Consider the following 18,359-nt stretch of genomic DNA (forward strand, 5'->3'; position numbering starts at 1 on the left):
GATGATCTTGGGCAAGTTATTTCAAATCTCTAAGGCTCAGATTCTTCTGATGAAAAATGGTGGTGGTGGAGGAAGAGTGGGTAGAAGGATAATAACAAGAGGATTATAGTAAGGATTAAATGAGATAACTATATATGAAAGAGCCAAGTAGACCTTCATAAATGTTAGTGTTTTATGAAATGAAATTCATTCCCTGGTTTTATAAACTAAATTGATAGGCTGAGTAGATACCAGATTATATTTAATATGAGTTATAATAACATCTAAATTCTGAATCCTTTCTATATTCCAGAAATTATATTAGGTATCTGACTGGCATGGCTTATCTCTTTTAATCCTCCTAACTAACTCATAACAATGAACTAGCTACTACTGTTATAACCGATTTACAGATGGAAAGAATGAAGTTTAGAAAAATGTATTAACCCAATATCAAATGACTACCATCTAAACTCGGACATTCAATAGCCCTCACTTGGATTATTCCCAAGATTCTCATTAACTAGTCTTTGAAAATATGCACAACAAGCAAAAATGGAAAGGGGGCAACTCAGGTAAAGGGAGGGATTCAAAACCTGGCTACAGCAGGAAAAAAAAAAAAAACCAGAAAACAAAAAACAAAACAACAAAAAACCCAGAGAAACTGCATTCTATGTAGCTTCCTGAAAAAGATGCTCTGAGAGTGTGACTGCTCATCACCTTCCAACTTCAAGCCGCTGTGGTTGCTTGTGCTATTTCTATAAAAGCCTAGGATTTTAAAAAGAAATTTCATCTGTTATATATCATCCTGTCTGTTATATAACCCACAGAGGCTGTGAAAACAATCTCATCACTATAAAAGTCTTCAGACCCACATTAACCTGGAAGATCATGATTTTTTTACTTGATTTGGGGATCCACCAGAATATCCACATTTTATACCCTGGATGATATATTAGTAAGTCACAGAGGCCATCCTGCTCATTCTAAATTTCATCTGTAGGCATTTTGCCTTCCATAGATATGACAAGGTCTTGAACCACAGATCAAATCTCTAACAATTTTCCTGATTTTGTAGCATATTAAACTTACATAGATCTGTGACCTATAATTACATTTACAATTAAAGTAAATTCAAATGAAGTGCTTTTGAGAGATTCAACAGCTTTATAAAATAATTATAAAATGACCATTTGTATCTTCTTTTGTCATATAAACAAGTACTGACAACCACTAAATGGTTAATGACCTGAAGAAATTTTTGTCTCCTTATCTCCTACTTTAAATAGGAAATGACTTAAGTCTTAATTGAAAATCCTTCATTTTCCCTACAGAATTTTACTTTATTTTTCTTTTTATCAGTTAAATTTCCAAAGACTGGGATGGTGATTCTAAACTTTCAATACTTTAATTATTGTTATTCTTTATTTCACAACATAAAATGAATTGACATCTTAATTCATTTATCATAGTAGGTCCATATATTGATTATATACATTGAGTCAATACATGACTTGATAGCCTTTAAATTATCTATTATTTATTTGACACATTTTCCTTCATAGTCATCTTTCATGAATGTGAATCCTAAATTATAAATTATTGCCAAATCTTCTGTCATAAGTCATTGGAAATCATCATCAGTAGAATATAAGAAGGTAATTTTCTGTAAACTCAGAAAATGTGATTATCTATCTATTTTTATATCACCTATTTATATATCTATTGATTCCTTATCCCTGTCATCTGAAAACAAATTTAGAAGCATGGTTACTTAAATAGAGCAGTTGAGAAGTTAATTGAGGTACACCAGATTGCCAAGTGAAAAAAAAAATTGAACTAATACAAAATAAATGAAGAAATTCAACAGATTATAAAAGAACAAAGGGTGTATAACCATGCAACTCCATGGACAGTGACTACACATACAAGCAAATGAAAGCAGCTGACCACGTACCCACACACCTTGGCAGAGGTGCACTCCACACTCGTCGGCCACCACCAAGACAGGTGATCTCGGATGTCCCTTCCAGTCTGTAACCTGATGAGCACGAGAAGGTCAGAGTGTCACCAACCCCAAAGTTGAACCCAATTCGGTTACCATATTGAGGAATTCCAGGATCTTCACAAGGTTCGAGGTTATATTCTGTAAATTAGATGGAGAGGAGGACAAAGAAAATGATAGTATTCATTTTTAAGGGCACATTGCTATTGTTTGCAGACTGGACGCTATTGGGCTCAGTCAGACATTTAAAAAATGATGTGTGTAATTATGGAAACATGCTAATGACACACATACTTTTCTTCTTTTGTGAAAGATCGAATAGCTTGATAAGTACTTTTATGTGTGAAATGCAATACAGATGAGAAAATGTCACCTTCTGAGTGATAAATTGAAAATTTAGCTATTTATCTCATATTCTTTCTTCTGCATTAGAAACATTTCCATTTCAACCGATTTTGACTTATAATAATAGCATAATAGATGCATATTTTCAAACACAAAATAACATTTGGGATGAAATCATTAGCACTTTTGAAACGCATTTTACTTAATGGTTTTAATCTAAATGACAAAGGCTCTTATGTCTCTCCTCTACAAGGAGTTCAATTAATCCATATTCTGAAAAACACAGAACTTCAAAGGCAATGGTTTATGTAAGACTGAAGTGCCCACACACTGAAAATTGTTACTTTATAGATTTATACAAGAAAATTTCCCTAAGCAATGAATGAGCACCATGAAAATAAACAGTTAAACACTCTTCAGGGTATAAGAGAGTAGAGTTGATTAAACAACAATATTATAATTTATATAGCATCCTAAGAAGAAGTAGCTTTGTTAAAACTGTTTCCAGAGCATGTACTTACCTTGTAATTGCAATGGAGAACAAAAGGGATTGTTCCAAGTTGATGAGCTATTATTTTTATTGTTTAAAAAATTTATTTGGACATACTTTTAAACTTCTAGATTAAAATCGATTATGCTCATGTGCTATATTATTTTATTTATTTTATTTTTTTTATTTATGATAGTCACAGAGAGAGAGAGAGAGAGACAGAGAGAGAGAGAGAGAGAGAGAGAGAGACAGAGACACAGGCAGAAGGAGAAGCAGGCTCCATGCACCGGGAGCCCGACGTGGGATTCGATCCTGGGTCTCCAGGATCACGCCCTGGGCCAAAGGCAGGCGCCAAACCGCTGCGCCACCCAGGGATCCCATGCTATATTATTTTAGAAGACAAGTATTTCCATGCAAATATAGGGCAAGAACTGAAAACAAGGTTAGCTTTTGTCTGATTTTATATATACATATAAATTATATAGAAATAAATATATATAATTATAATATTACACTTTTAATGTTAGCAAGTGGACATAAGATTTACTTATTAATTTGTTTCTGTGTTAAGAAGTAACTACTGGCCTCATTATTCCATTCAACTAGAAAGTAGAACTACCTGATAGAAAAATTTTTTTTTTATAGAAAAAAATTTATTCACTTTAATTTTATAAAGTTTTCCCTCTGGAATCCAATTTATGTTTTCTCTAGATGAGGTTATTCTAGAATAGAGGGATAACTACATTGATTTTTTCTACATCATTTATTTCCAAAGTACTAAATTAAATTTATCTTAACCTTGGCCTGTAAATTATGTCTTTTCCAAGAGACATAAAATTAGAACATCACTGGCCCATGTTCATTTGAGTTTAATTAAACTTTTAAAACATATCAGAGTGTCACCAACCCCAAAGTTGAAATAAAATCTTATTTTTATTTTATTTTATTTATTTATTTATTTATTTTTATTTTATTAAATTTTTTTTAATTTATTTATTTATGATAGTCACAGAGAGAGAGAGAGAGAGAGAGGCAGAGACATAGGCAGAGGGAGAAGCAGGCTCCATGCACCGGGAGCCCGATATGGGATTCGATCCCGGGTCTCCAGGATCGCGCCCTGAGCCAAAGGCAGGCGCCAAACCGCTGCGCCACCCAGGGATCCCTATTTATTTATTCATGAGAGACACAGAGATAGAGAGAGGCAGAGAGAGAAGCAGGCTCCATGCAAGGAGCCTGATGTAGGACTCGATCCTAGGACTCCAGGATCACACCCTGAGCCAAAGGCAGACACTTAACCGTTGAGCCACCCAGGCATCCCTAAAATATATCATTAAATTTCTATTTTAAGTTCATGAAGCATGTTAGCTAGTTTTTCCCTGTTACTTAGAGTAGACTTTTAGGAAAGTCATTTATTTTTTGCTTTTGTATAAAGGTTCCCTTTAATACTACCATAGACAATCTTCAAGATATTTACACTTTCCTTAACATTGGTTGACCGATATTTATTTGCTTTTTTAAATCATTTCTGTTATTTTTCCCTTTCTTTTTTTATACTATAAAAACAGACTTTTAAAATTTATTTTCTTACCAGAGAATGTAATATTGAATCCTTCGTATGATATTGAAAAATCAGAAATGAAGCGCAATTGAGCTCTGAAATTTCCATAGAGACCAGCATTGATTGTTGAAGGAAGTTCTGAACCAGTAAGGCGTGCCAGTGGTTGGGTAAAACTACCATTCTCTGTGATCAGTAAATAGTCATGATGGTCTTCCAAATGGAAGGTGTGAAAGTTGAACTGTACACCTATTGAGAAAAGAAGAAAATTAGACTCACAAAGTATATCTGTAAGACACAGAGAGATACCAAAGTAACTGAAGCCAGGATTCTTCTTGTAATTAAATTCTCTGGAAATGAAAAGTACTGCTATGAAATACTCCAGGTGTGTCATCTAATAAAATCTTTTTTTCCCCCTGTAGCTTATAAGACATGTAGCGAGTCATATTTTGGAAACCAAAGCCTGAAAAGATATCACTTGAGTTTTCAGAAAATTTTGAGGAAAATTCATATGCTTTATTTATAATAGCAGTGCAGCTTTCTGGCAAATACTTTACATGCCTCCTTCATTTCCTTCTGCAATCTTCTCAAACACATAAACAGTGTTTAGTAATACAACACCCAACTTCCACAAATGCTTAATTGCGAAGAGAAATGTAGAGTAGGCATAGGAAGGAACTGTTTGTTAAGTGAATATAGTTATTTATTTCTTTTTCACATGCTTCAACCTGTGTACATCATATACTGAAAATTCAGATTGTTGAAATTTCACAAAGTAAGCTTATCTTTGCAAATATAATCTGAAACGATAGACACAACATTACTGACAGCAGAACCTCTTCCATGAAACTTTCTCTCACTTCACTTTGCCAAAAGTAACTACTCACTCAACTTCTAGAAACACAGGCTAATTTTGCTACCTTATATAAATGGTTTGTAGTTTTATATAATGGATTCATATAATACATACACTTTTGTTGAGTTTTACTCAACATTAGGTATGTGAGATTTATCTCTGTTTCTGTGTTTGGTTGTGAATTTTTTATTTTCAGTGATGTATACCATGGCCTTTCATTTTGCAAAAACACTGCATTCATGTATCTGTTCAACATTTGACAATCACTTAAGTACTTTGTGTTTTAGCCTGAATGTAGATGGTGCCATGATTATTAAAGTGTCTTTTGAAGAATATATATTTCTGTTGGGGAATAATCTAGGAGTGGAATTACTGGGTCATTATCCCTTAGGGGTCATTAATGGCAGCTTTAATAGATACTGCTTTACAAAGTGGCTGTGTCAATTTATATTTCCATTGCCATATCTAGTTGCTTTATACCTTTGTCAATGCTTGAGTTTTTTTTTTTTTTCATTTATTCTATTCTGGTGAGTGTGGTGTGGCATTGCATTGTGGTCTCACATGAGTTTTTGATGTTGTCTAGAACAGATATTAAAGACTAAAGATTATACACACATACGCACACACCACTCATACTTCGGGCAAGGTATTAAGTGAAGTAACAGATGACTATCACATTCACCTTTCCCTTGAAGTGTTTTCTTTTTTTACATTAAACAAAAAAAGATTCATCAAAATATTTATTAAAGAAATAAAAAAACAGAATATGGTAAGTAACATTTTTTAGCATTATTCATTGATATTTTAGTTCAAAATCCTTCGAATATTCATTGTTTTTTTTAAAAATATTTTTTTAAATTTTTATTTATTTATGATAGACACACAGTGAGAGAGAGAGAGGCAGAGACACAGGCAGAGGGAGAAGCAGGTTCCATGCACCGGGAGCCCGACGTGGGATTCGATCCCGGGTCTCCAGGATCACGCCCTGGGCCAAAGGCAGGCGCCTAACCACTGCGCCACCCAGGGATCCCCATTGTTTTTTTTTAAACAAAGCTATAAAATGAAACCAAACAAATACCCTGAAAACATAAGCAATCATAAGATAAGGTTATTACCAAAAAAAAAAAAAAGACATGGTTATTACTGCAAAACAAGGTTATTACCACAGAATGGACCAGTGATTTGGTCTCAGAAAAGATTAGAAATGTACAAAAACACTATTTTTCAAATTCTTCTTCAAAATGTGAGGCTTTTCCCTCCCCACAATGATCAGGAATATAAGAACCCCTTTATAAGGAGTTCAGAAATTGAGTCAGTCTTTCAAATGTTCTTCAGTATAAAAGTGGTAATTGACACTCACCAGATGCTAATAAGAATACAGTATAGATATGGCAAGAAAATGCTTTGTCATCTACATTAACTGCTATCTAAGTGTAAAAAAAATAGCCTGAATGGAATTTCAGGTAAGTCAATTTGATTTTTACAATATAATAAAGCTAAGAAAAAGTCATTAGAGAATAGGATAGTAGATGAACAAAAGATAAGAAAAATGTTGTTCTGCATATAATTTATCTATTTTTAGAAAAATGTATTTATTCTGATATACATTGAACTAATACATGGGAAAATTAAAAATTCTGTTAGATCATGGTGCTAAGAAGCCCACTGTTGAGGATAACATTGCCTTCCTGAGACTTACTTTCTTCATTTGTAAAATGAGATTTTAGGGGGGATTTTAAGTTTAAATGGGATGATATATAGGAATGACTTGGCACAGTGCTTTGCATAGAAGACGTGTTCAGCATTTGTTAACTATTGTTATTGTTCAACACGCGAGCTCATTGTTTTGTGGATTTTTTTGTCACTCAGTCCAGGCCAGCCACTTTATAAAAGGAAACTTCTGTTTATCAGAATATTTTTTTCAGATTATTGTTTAAATAATAAAATCTGTTTTCACTACTGCACCACAATGTAAGACCTTCAAAATTCTGCTAAGGTCCTGAAACCAAGTAAGGAAATTATATTAAGAAACTTCTATACTCTAAGCATTATGGAATGTAGAGATTTAGAAGACTGTAAAGAATTCCTGGTCTATCTAAGGGAAAGGATACCTAAACCAACGGTTCAAACTTTCTGCTAAGTGCCCTGAAAGTGACTAAGTCAGCAGAGCACAGTATGGACAAGTCAGTACAGGAGCACAGAAATAGAAATAACCAACTTGTCAAAGGGGTCAGCAGAAGCTTCTGAAAGCAGTGACCTTCAAAAGTGAGCAGAATTTGGTGAAGGAGCAGCTCCAGGACAGACATTTCAGGAAGAAGGAGCAGATAGGTAAGGACACACAATTTTAATAGGGCGGTGGGTATTTGAGACATAGTGAGAAAAAGTCAATTTTCAACATGTTGGTATCTTCTCATAAGAATGAACATTGAGGAAGCCCTATGAAGGCAATTACTGTACCAGACATATGTGTAAAGACTTGGCCTTAAAGTCAAAATATTATAAATTCCTAGGTTTCAGTTATAGTCATGCCACCAACCATGACATTGAGGGTGCTATACAGACCTTTGTGTCTTTTTTCCAATCTTTAAATGTACAGGATTATACTAGACTATGCATTATCTAAGGACAATTTCACCCTTAAAAGCCTAAGGTTTTTTATGGGGTGTCTAGGTGGCTCAGGCAGTTAAGCATCTGCCTTCAGGTCATGATCCCTGGGTCCTGGGATGGAGCCCCACGTGCATTGGGATCCCTGCTCGGTGGGGAGCCCGTTTCTCCTTCTCCCTCTCCCCCTGCTTGTGCTTTCTCTGTCTCTGTTAAAAAATAAATAAAATCTTAAAAAAAAAGCTAAGGTATTTTGTCTTGTTTTGTTTTGTTTTTAATGCAGTCCCCCCACCCAGGTCTCTAGTAGACTAGAACATATAATTAGCATCTTGATTTCTGCAATATATTTAAGGAAAATCTCTTCTGGTGTCGTTGTAAACAAGGAGCAATATAGGCTGAATGATACTATAGTTAACTGAATTTTAAACAACTGTATGTATTCAAACACCCTGACTTAGTGTTAAGTGGTGAAGAGGTTGCTGATGGTATATTTGAAGTTTCTTTTATCTTAAATATTTGGATATTTAGATCTGTTCTGTTAAGATTTTCATAAACCCCTAAAGTCTTGATGATTCTTGATTAAATTCCCAGAATTACTTAGGAAAATTCTGACTGTTTATGTAAATATAAATGAAATGTAAATTGCTTCAAAATAATCTCACAAAAATTCGTGGCAAAAATTAAAAAAGTAAAAAGAAAACATAAGAGGGGTAAATATAAAAATATAAATATAAAAGCCTGACGTGCCCTCCACTATGGCTATGGAATCAGGATAAAGGTAAAAGGATGAATTCAACTTTAAGGAAGTAGAAGAGATGTAAGTAAAACAAACAACAAACAAACAAAAAGCAGAATTATGGAGAGTCTTGATGAAGACACATACCAGACAATGAAATATATAGATATAGGTAGAGAGGTAATGTGGTTTCAGAAAAAGAGTACTTGTATGTAGTCATAAGATGTAAATTCAAGTTCTTTGTCCAATCTTTACAGGCATTAAGTCTTTGAGTGTAAATAAATAACCTCTAGTGACTTCAGATTCTTATTTATAAAATGCAAGTAACACCTCCACTACTTCACGAGTCATTTGAAAGTTCCACTGATCCTTGATAACATCAACTTTAAAAAAAAATGTCTTGCACTGAAGATAGAAAAAAACTGCACAAATACAGAATTTTATGATTTGGGCTTACCTTAAGTTAGTACTATGACACAACAGCATAAAAGTTAACAAAAGCAAGTATGTACAGACTTCATTAATGGAAATACTTTGTGGAGTTAAATAATGCCATATAGTGTTTTGTCCTGGGAAAACATGTTAGAAGGATAATGCTATCCCTGGATATCAATAAACTGGAACACATCCAGAAAAAGGTGGTTAGAATGGTGATGACAGTAAAAATATCTTAGAATAAAAAATTGATGGAACTGAGGTGATCAGTCTGGGAAGAAAAAGCTGGGGGTAGCAGACATGAAAAGCATGATGGGCACAGAATAGTGACTTGTTATAGTGCAGAGTTTGGGTGGAGAAAGGATTAGATTGTTTTTGTGGGTTTTCTTTATTTTGTCTAACTCCAGAGGGCAAAACAAGGATAACAATTGCAGAATAATTTTCAAACAATTACAACCATACAAAAATTGAGCAAGTTTTCCCAAGGAATAAGGTTGCCATCAACACAAGTGTCAATATCAGGCCAGTTCATCATATTTCTGAGACACTATAGAAAGAAACTGGTGACGGGGTGAGAGATTAGACTGTATTACCTTGACAGTGTCTCCCAACTTTAAGAGATTATCCTTCACATAACTTTGGTTACACTCTGGAATAGTTGTACTTCCAACAAATTTAGTTGGCTCTTAGAGAGAAGCATCTAAATCTGCATTTCTTGCCATGTAAATACAGATTTAATTAACACTTGCAACCTGTGAAGATGCAAAACCTTAAGTGTTAATTAAACCTCTATTTACATAGCAAGCAGTATGTAGCCCTCCATTTTCTTGTGTAATACAAGGAAGCTTATTTTAAACTCCATTAATCCACTGCTGCTGGAATAATAGGATGCTCTGGTTAACTTTGAGCAGAGTCTTGTATTATGCAGAACAAAAACCACAGTTTACAAAAGTCTTCTATTTCGTTCCTGCTGTTCAATACCAGAATGCTCATTTTAACTTTTTTTCTCTATAATATTTAATATCATCATGATAATAACTGCAACAGAATGTTCATCCTCAATAAAATAATATATAATTTTAATAAAGCCAAACTTCATTTGCAAGAACACTAAATTCAAATGTATCAAACATAAGCTTTGATTTTAAAAATTGTAATAGCATCCTTTCCTTGCTAGGATTTTTAAAAAAGATTTTCTATAATAAAATCAATCAATAAGTATGATATAATAGTAAAAACTGATGGGAATGATTTAATGATAGAGTTAAAAGAAAAATTACTTCTCCAAAGCAGTTATTCAAATGAATAAATGAACTCTTTTTTAAAAGATTAGGATATAGAGATTTTTAGGTCAATAATTTTAATCCATTTTTGATTTTGATATGTAAGGATGACCATTTTACTGCTAAGGTGTTGCCTCAATCACTTCTATTTGCTAGTTCGTTAGTTTGGTTGTATAGCATGCATGAACCATATTTAGTTCTACAGGGCCTTTCACTTATTTGTTCAAAAGACATCTATTAACATCTACCACAGGCACAGTGCAATTTTACACTCCCCATCAGTTCTGTGAGATATATTTGCAGTTCTGACAAAAACCGAGACACAAGTATTTCTAGAATGGTTATAAATTCATACGAAGAGTATAATCACAATAAATAATCATAAACATGTTAAAAGCAATGCATATAAATATGTTTGCTTTACAACTGGCTCAGCACTTCAGATCATCTTCCAATTTCCTTTTGAACTTTTGAAATCAACCTCTTAACACTATGCCAGAAAACAAAAGCCATCCTGTTTGAGATTTTTGTTGATATGAAAATTCCAAGTAACATTAATTTAATACATCAAAAGAAAATAAATATCTTTTACATTATCATTATGGCAGAAACATAAGCATATTATAATACTATGGAAAAGTAAATATAATCTTCTGCTGCGGTTACTCAAACTGGATTTTGTGTTAGCATATTTTAGTCCTGATCTGTTTTTGCTCATGCAAAATGACATTGTAAAGGACAATGAAATAAAAATAGATGCAATGAAAATTCAGAAGATAGTCCAATTATCATTGCATGAGGCAAATTACCTTTTCCATGAGTTACATCAACAGTCCAAGTACAATTCAGAGAATTTGGATAAAATTCCGGGTAACCAGGTGATAAGATTGTTCCACTAGGCCCTCTAACATCTCCTCCACATAATGCTGAAAATACAAAGAAATACAGTCATGTGATCAGTCATAGTTAGAGAGGCAGAGGCTGAACAAATCTCTCCTCTCTTGAAATAGAATGAATCTGATTTTCTTTGCTTAAGCTACTTCTCGGTATTAACAGGAGTGTGTAAAAGACCTCCGCCAATACTAGGGAACAGTTTCATCCACTGCAGCTCGAGAGAAGCAAAAGGTATGTAACAGCCTCTGAGAATTAGCCACAAGATAACGTAGCTCATCTTCCCACATTTGAATTTGAAGTACATACTTATCTTACACATTTCTAATTATAACTAACATTTACATAAATTGGTCATAAATTAAACATGAGTAATTAATTGTTTAGCAGCCCCACTTTTATTAAGCTTTAAGGAAACGAATTGTTAATTATGCAGAATCATTTCTTTTAGATTCCTAAAGGGGTATATGTCATTTCTCATATAATTCTTTTTAAAACAGTGAGCTAAGCTGCAAAACTTTTAAAGTCTGTCTGCAATTCTCCATTTCTTTGGGTTATATCAGGAACAAGCAGGAATGTGTGAGAAGCTATAACTTCTAAGTAAATATTCTGAGATAAGAAAAATAAATATATGTTTAATAACGTAGGTCAAATACATTTAAATTTGATTCAATGTTCATGTTTTTAAGAACGAATCATAGTTTAAAATGTCTTCTATCACATTCAACAACCATCAGTGGTTATGCTATACCAGATAATTTTATCAGTATTAAAAATTAAAGGAGACAAAGATATAGCCAAGTAAGAATGTATATTGTAATGGAAACAGAAAGATATGGACTCCTTATTCTATTCCATGTGGCGATGTCAGCGTTCATGGCGAAGGTAATAAGAACTGTGAATGCAACATATGGTCTTGTCTGCTCTGATCCTTGCTTAAGCAATTTCTCTGGAACACAGAAAGGTGAGACTTGGCCTTATGCTTTTCCATGATTTGTTCCAAGTAACAGCGTTGAGAAGAGTCAAGGCATTCTGGTTACTATTCTATAGTGACCTGACTAGAAATACATTGTCTGCAATTCCTGTAAGTATCTAAGCATGCAGGCTTGAACTTACACACACACACACACACACACACACACACACACACACACGGAACATTTACATATGTATACAAAATTAAAATCCACTTCTCCCTTTGCTATTTCTTTTACTCCACCAAGGAGTAAAGGCAGGTCCTTTACAAGTACCTCTCTAGGTACTTATAGATAGCTTCCCTAAGGCTAAAATAAACCCATGCTTCCAATCTCATTTATTACCAATACATTGGAATAATATGCATGGTTTGCTACTTTAGGCTTCTATTTAGATCCCGCATGGGCTTTCACTGGCAACTATTATTATTGAACCTCTCAAATTTCTTTTCAATTTTTAAAAAAGTCTCATTGTGTTTTTGTGATCATTTAAGAGTTAGGTATACCATTTCTACCGTATCTTGCTGATAATGGTGCTAAGTTGATCTGCTTTTATTTCCCTTATAACGCGTTCTACTCGACACAGTACTGTATTTTTTGTTAGACTATTTTTACATATGTCAATCTATTCCTCATACACTCTGTTTTATTTTATTCTCCATTATGAGAGTCACACACACAAAAAAATACAAAATAGTATGAATTTGTTGAGTGAAATGTGATGCGTGAAGATGCTTTACCATTTGAAAGGACTATATTACATACAGCTAGAGTAAAACTCAGTGAACAGAAGAGTCAAATTAAGTGAGTCAAATTAATTAGTTAAATACAGAAAAGAAAGATGTGAAATTTGTATTCAGTGCATCAGACATGTGCCCCTATGCATGCAGGTGTGTAACCACTGTGTATATAGGATAGAGAGCATGGAAGACACATACATATGCATGCTTAATAATAAAAACACTATGTCTTATTTGAAATAAACTAAAGCTAAACAAATAGAGAATAAAATCATTGCAATTAAAAAAAAGAACTTGTAGGGAGAAAACTCTTCTACATGTCAGCATTCTTCTGAATAAATCTGCTTTGTCAAATCTTTCTGTACTTGGAGAATTTCTTGAGAATTTTCTGTCTGCCAACTATATCTACCACATCTGTGTTGAAGGCAGGACATTAAGGATACATTCTGTAAATTAATAAAGTTAAGTAACCATGAACACTTTAAAATATTTAGTAAGAATGATCAATAACTAACATACTAGTAGTGAACATGTATATCGAGACTTTGATTATAAGCAGGTGATAGAGTGCATTTTTATGACACAGTGGAAGTTTCTGTTATTTTAGAATATTAGTCGTAGATAAAGGCCTTGAAAAGAATTGATTTGAAGATAGAATTTCATAGTAAATTATGGGGAAAAAGTGTGATTTAGGTATTTTTTTGAAAGATGATACTAAAAATATGAAAATATGTGTATTTTATAACTTCATAAAGTGTAGGGTAAAATTTTGTCTACTCACTTGAACTTACAACATGATAGGCATTATCCAGAAGACTTTAATTTTTATTAACTCAACCCCCTAACAACCCAAAGAGATAAGTACTGTAATTATTCAGTTTACAAATGAAAAGGCAAGGATGGAAGGAATTCTAGGAGTCTAGTTCCAGAGTCTGTGATCTTATGCTGACTCTTAAATCGAGTGTTGATTTTGTTTTTACAAGCTATTTTTTCTACAAAAAATATATATGTGTATATAGCAAGCTATGACATCCTTCACTTATGTTTACTTTTTGCACTCCCCTGCGAACATTCAATCTATATAAAAATTATCCAAGGAGATAAGGCACGTGGTTGGCTCAGTCAGTGGGTGACCAACTTGATTTTGGCTCAAGTCATGAGCTCAGGGTTGTGAGATCCAGTCACCACCCTCACATCAGACTCTGTGCTGGGCATGGAGTCTGCTTGAGAGTCTCTTTCTCTTTCTGCCTCTGCCTTCCATGTCTCCCCACCCCCATTCACACACTCTTGCTCACTCTCTCTCAAAATACATAAATAAAATCTTTAAAAATATTCAAGAATATCATTAATTTTCTCAGAGATTCCTTTAATCCTTTTGTATTTGAATCACTGTCTTTTTAAAACACCTAATACTTAAATGCATCAGTATTCTTGCCTTTAATTGATTTATATCTTACAAATTCTCATTTGTCAATGGCTTTGTCTGTAATTGAAACAGTCTTCCATCATCAGCAGCCACAGCATCATTTTCATCAACCTAATGAAATCCTTCATCTTTCTAAATGAGATTATTTTACATTGCAAATATTTGGAACTGTATTTGCTTTATATTATTGGCTTTTTGAACAATCACAAGAAATTAACTACACGTGCATTGGTATAATGCATAGTGATAAATGCTAATGCAGATTTGAATTGGATTAATTTTATAAGTGGTTAATTTATTACTGAATATTCTACCAATCTGATGATGTCTACTTAACTAAAGTTCCCTTCCTATTAGAATACTAAGAAAGCATAAGGGAAAATCAGCCTACTAGAATCAGTCATAGAAGACTAAAATATTAAAATGAATAAAAGAAGGTAAATTTTATATGTGATTTTTTTTACTTTAAGATAAAAATGGAACTCAAATATACTGTAAAAATGTAGTATACAGACTAAGTATATTTCTCTGAGAATATTTTTTTAAAAATTCAGTTCAAGGGAGTCATTTGTACAGTAAACTTTGTGAGAATGAGAGTGTCTAAAAAGGATGCCATGGATCTCCTGTCTTTTTTTTTTTTTTTTTGTATATCACTTCTTCTGATGAAATTCTAATTTATCCCAACAACCTTGCTAATGGATGCCATATGTCTTTAAGGATGCAAACACTTTTGTAACAGATGTAATAGGTTTATATGTTCTTGTGAATGGGAGATAGATAAATTGTGTATCAAGTGAAACACTGCAGAGAAATTAGGGAGTGATGAAATGTATATGAAATAGCCAGTTACTTTATGTTAGAGCAAACATCTGGCAAAGAAAAGCATATAAAAGGACAGAAATGAGTGGCACAGCAAAGTCACAATGATAGCCAAAATTATGAGTTGTGGGCAAATTAGTCAAATATACCATGATTTTGCCACATATGATCACTACTTGTCACGTAAGTATCAATTAGAGTTTTAAAATAGTAAAGTCTCCTAAAAAGCCAAGCCCTTGAATGTTATTGCCCAGACTTATAAAATTATACCTTGCTCTTTGTAGTGATAAACACCTGGCAAGCACTCAACTGTCTATAACTGTAACAATTTCTAGACCAGGATGCATAAAAACATTTTGAGTATTGCAATGGAGCACAGATATAGCCATCTATTACAAATCCCATTATGATTTTTTGTTTGTTTTTAATTTCAAATTTGTTTTCTTCTATTTCCAGGTATCCTCAATTTGAATTGTAAACCCAAATGAGAAACTATACTTAAGTCCCATGCATGCTTGCTTATCTTGAACCCTTGGATCTTAAACATCAATCCATGTACTCTTTTGCTAAGTTAGTCTATATGCTCAAATCTTCTAGTAATATGGAAGAAATGAGGAAATTATGAGTTTAAATACATTCATTTCGACTTTGGGTTCTGCAACTAATGATCCTGAGCTAATTGTACCATCCCCCATAAAATGTCTATATTGTTCATCAAACAAAATAGAATAATTTTAGGGTGAACTTAGAGTGCCAGACAAAAGGTGAAAACAGGGCTTGTCTTAGGCAATTCAGAACATATGGCCCACCCAACTCTCTATCAAATAGGGTAGCTATCTTAATTAACAATGTCTAGTTCTTAAAGGATTGAGTCGTAACAACCATATGACCTCAAATTTACTCCTAGTACTCACGACAACCTTATGTTCTCAGTACATAGACAACATCACTTAGGTGTGAACTTTGACCTACACACTACTCTTGACTCTTTCTGGCCAAAGTAGAATGCTATCCTAGCTTTTCTTATCTGACCTTCTCTAGAGCCATTCAAATCTCAGTTCTATGGAAAACACTATAGAGATATTCAATAGTAAGATCCAATAAGCAGCTAATAAAAAGTGTGTGTATGTTTTGATAGAATCTCTGATGGGTCAGAAGATGTCTTTTAAAAATTTATGTTAAAGAAACAAGAAGAACATATGGTTCTTGACCTCAAGAATATAATAAGGAAAATAAGAAAATGAGTATAACTATTTCCTACTCCACTAGCTCAAGGAGAATATAGACAGTGTTTTTTTTTTTTCATGTTCAACAATATTTCTTTCATGGCTACACAGTAAAATTAATAAATATTGATTTAGTGAATCAAAAGGTGGTTATAAGTTATCAAAAAAAAACCCATAAAAAGCAAAGAACTACAGGGTCTAAGAACAGTTGAGATTTTGCTCAGATATATTTTCCAGGTAAAGCATAATAAGTCAATGACTTTTAAAAATTGACTAAGATTTTTTTAAGATTTTATTTATTTATTCATGGGAAACACACAGAGAGAGGCAGAGACAAATGCAGAGGAGGAAGCAGGCTCCATGCAGGAAGCCCAATGTGGGACTGGATCCTCAGACGCCAGGATCACGCCCTGGCCCGAAGGCAGATGCTCAACCTATGAGTCACCCAGGCATCACTGAAAATTGACTAAGATTTTGATACAGGTGAGGGGAGGTCTACAACTTTCTAGTACAAGGGAAATACAAAGATGAATAAAGGGTAAGGACAAGAAAATATATATGCAGAATAAAAACATTAGAAGTATTCCAAAAAGTCTGACAAGTATATTTCATTCATTTTTTTAATCAACACAAATTTTTTGAGTACCAACTGTGTGACAGGAGCTACTCTTGGCACCGAGGACATAATAATAAACTTAACAAAGTTCCTGCCATATGGAACTGACATTCTTGTAGAAAAGTGAACAGTAAATACATAAAGCTATTTGGGAGTAGAAAATACTATAAAGAAAAATATGAGTTGCATGACAGTTGTAACTTTGTAGCAAAAGACAGAGTGTCAGCGGTCCTTAGGTGGCTCAGTTGGCTAAGTGTTCGGCTCTTGGTTTTGGCTCAGGTCATGATCTCATGGGTCATGAGACTGAGTTCCCAGTTAGGCTCCGTGCTTAGTGAGGAGTCTGCTTAAGTTTCTCTCTCGCCCTCTGCCCCTCCCCCACTCACAGGCTCTCTTACTTTCTCTGAAAATAAATAAATAAATAAATAAATAAATAATAAATAAATAAATAAATAAAATCTTTTTTAAAAAGAAAAAAAAAGATGATATCAAATTCAGTAAATAGCACAGAATCTAACTGAACCATTTCTTTCTTTTTCTTTTTTTTTTAAACCGAACCATTTCTGACTTGAAGTTCAAGTTTCCTTGCTCAAAAATGAAACAAGATGGATTTAAAAACAATCAGTCTTTACTCAGAAACCTGAATATATAGAAAAGAGAAATGAATTCAAAGTACTCTTTCCATCTGACTGAATGGATAGCAAAAGATACTGTATTATCTTTTTGTCACATTCTAACTAGTACAGAGTATCCATCAACTATTTAAACAGCTACACAAAATTTTTAAACATGTGGCAGCACTGAGGAAAGAATGCCAAATATATAATTGTACTTTCATTTTAAATAATTTTACTATTTTATCATTGTGGAGAATGTGGGTAGGAGCAGTATAATAGTGTACTTAGGTATAGGATATGGATCTAGGCTGCCTGAGTTTTAATCCCCACTCTGCCTGACACAGGGCAGAATACTTAATCTTTGTTTGCCGAACTTTTCTCATCTGTTAAGTGGTGATCATAATAGCACTCAAATGATAGAGAATTATTTTGAAAACAAACCCATATATAAAGTTTATATATATAAACTATATATACATGTATATATGTATGCATATATATGTGTATATATAGCACCTGCAGCAGTACCAGTAAATAGTAAACTGTCACTAAATTTTAGCTGTTATAACTATAATCACCAACCATTATTATCTAGTTTGCTTTGTAAATCATTTATTATGGGCTGTGAAGACACCACAAGAGTTGATCTATGTGAGAATGAAGCATGCTGGACCTTGAGTATCCAGGCAATCGAGGCCTATCAAGATTACTTTCTTGGATGAGGGAAAGAAATCCAGTTTATTCACTTTTCTTCTTTTTATCCTAGGA

General features: G+C 33.4%; 1 protein-coding gene across 3 annotated transcripts in view; it reads right to left on the minus strand.

Moving 5' to 3' along the window:
- Nucleotides 1-18,359, minus strand: part of CSMD3 (CUB and Sushi multiple domains 3) — a 1,184,516-nt gene that overhangs the window by 365,912 nt on the left and 800,245 nt on the right. For all 3 annotated transcript variants that reach the window (XM_055314112.1, XM_055314111.1, XM_055314109.1), the window contains 3 exons: nucleotides 11,095-11,211; nucleotides 4,408-4,623; nucleotides 1,937-2,125 (listed from right to left, as the gene is read on the minus strand). In XM_055314112.1, the coding sequence (XP_055170087.1) occupies nucleotides 1,937-2,125; nucleotides 4,408-4,623; nucleotides 11,095-11,211 (522 nt within the window). The remainder of the gene's footprint in view (nucleotides 1-1,936; nucleotides 2,126-4,407; nucleotides 4,624-11,094; nucleotides 11,212-18,359) is intronic.

This window comes from Nyctereutes procyonoides, unplaced genomic scaffold, assembly GCF_905146905.1.
Source record: "Nyctereutes procyonoides isolate TBG_1078 unplaced genomic scaffold, NYPRO_anot_genome, whole genome shotgun sequence".
NCBI lineage: Eukaryota > Metazoa > Chordata > Mammalia > Carnivora > Canidae > Nyctereutes > Nyctereutes procyonoides.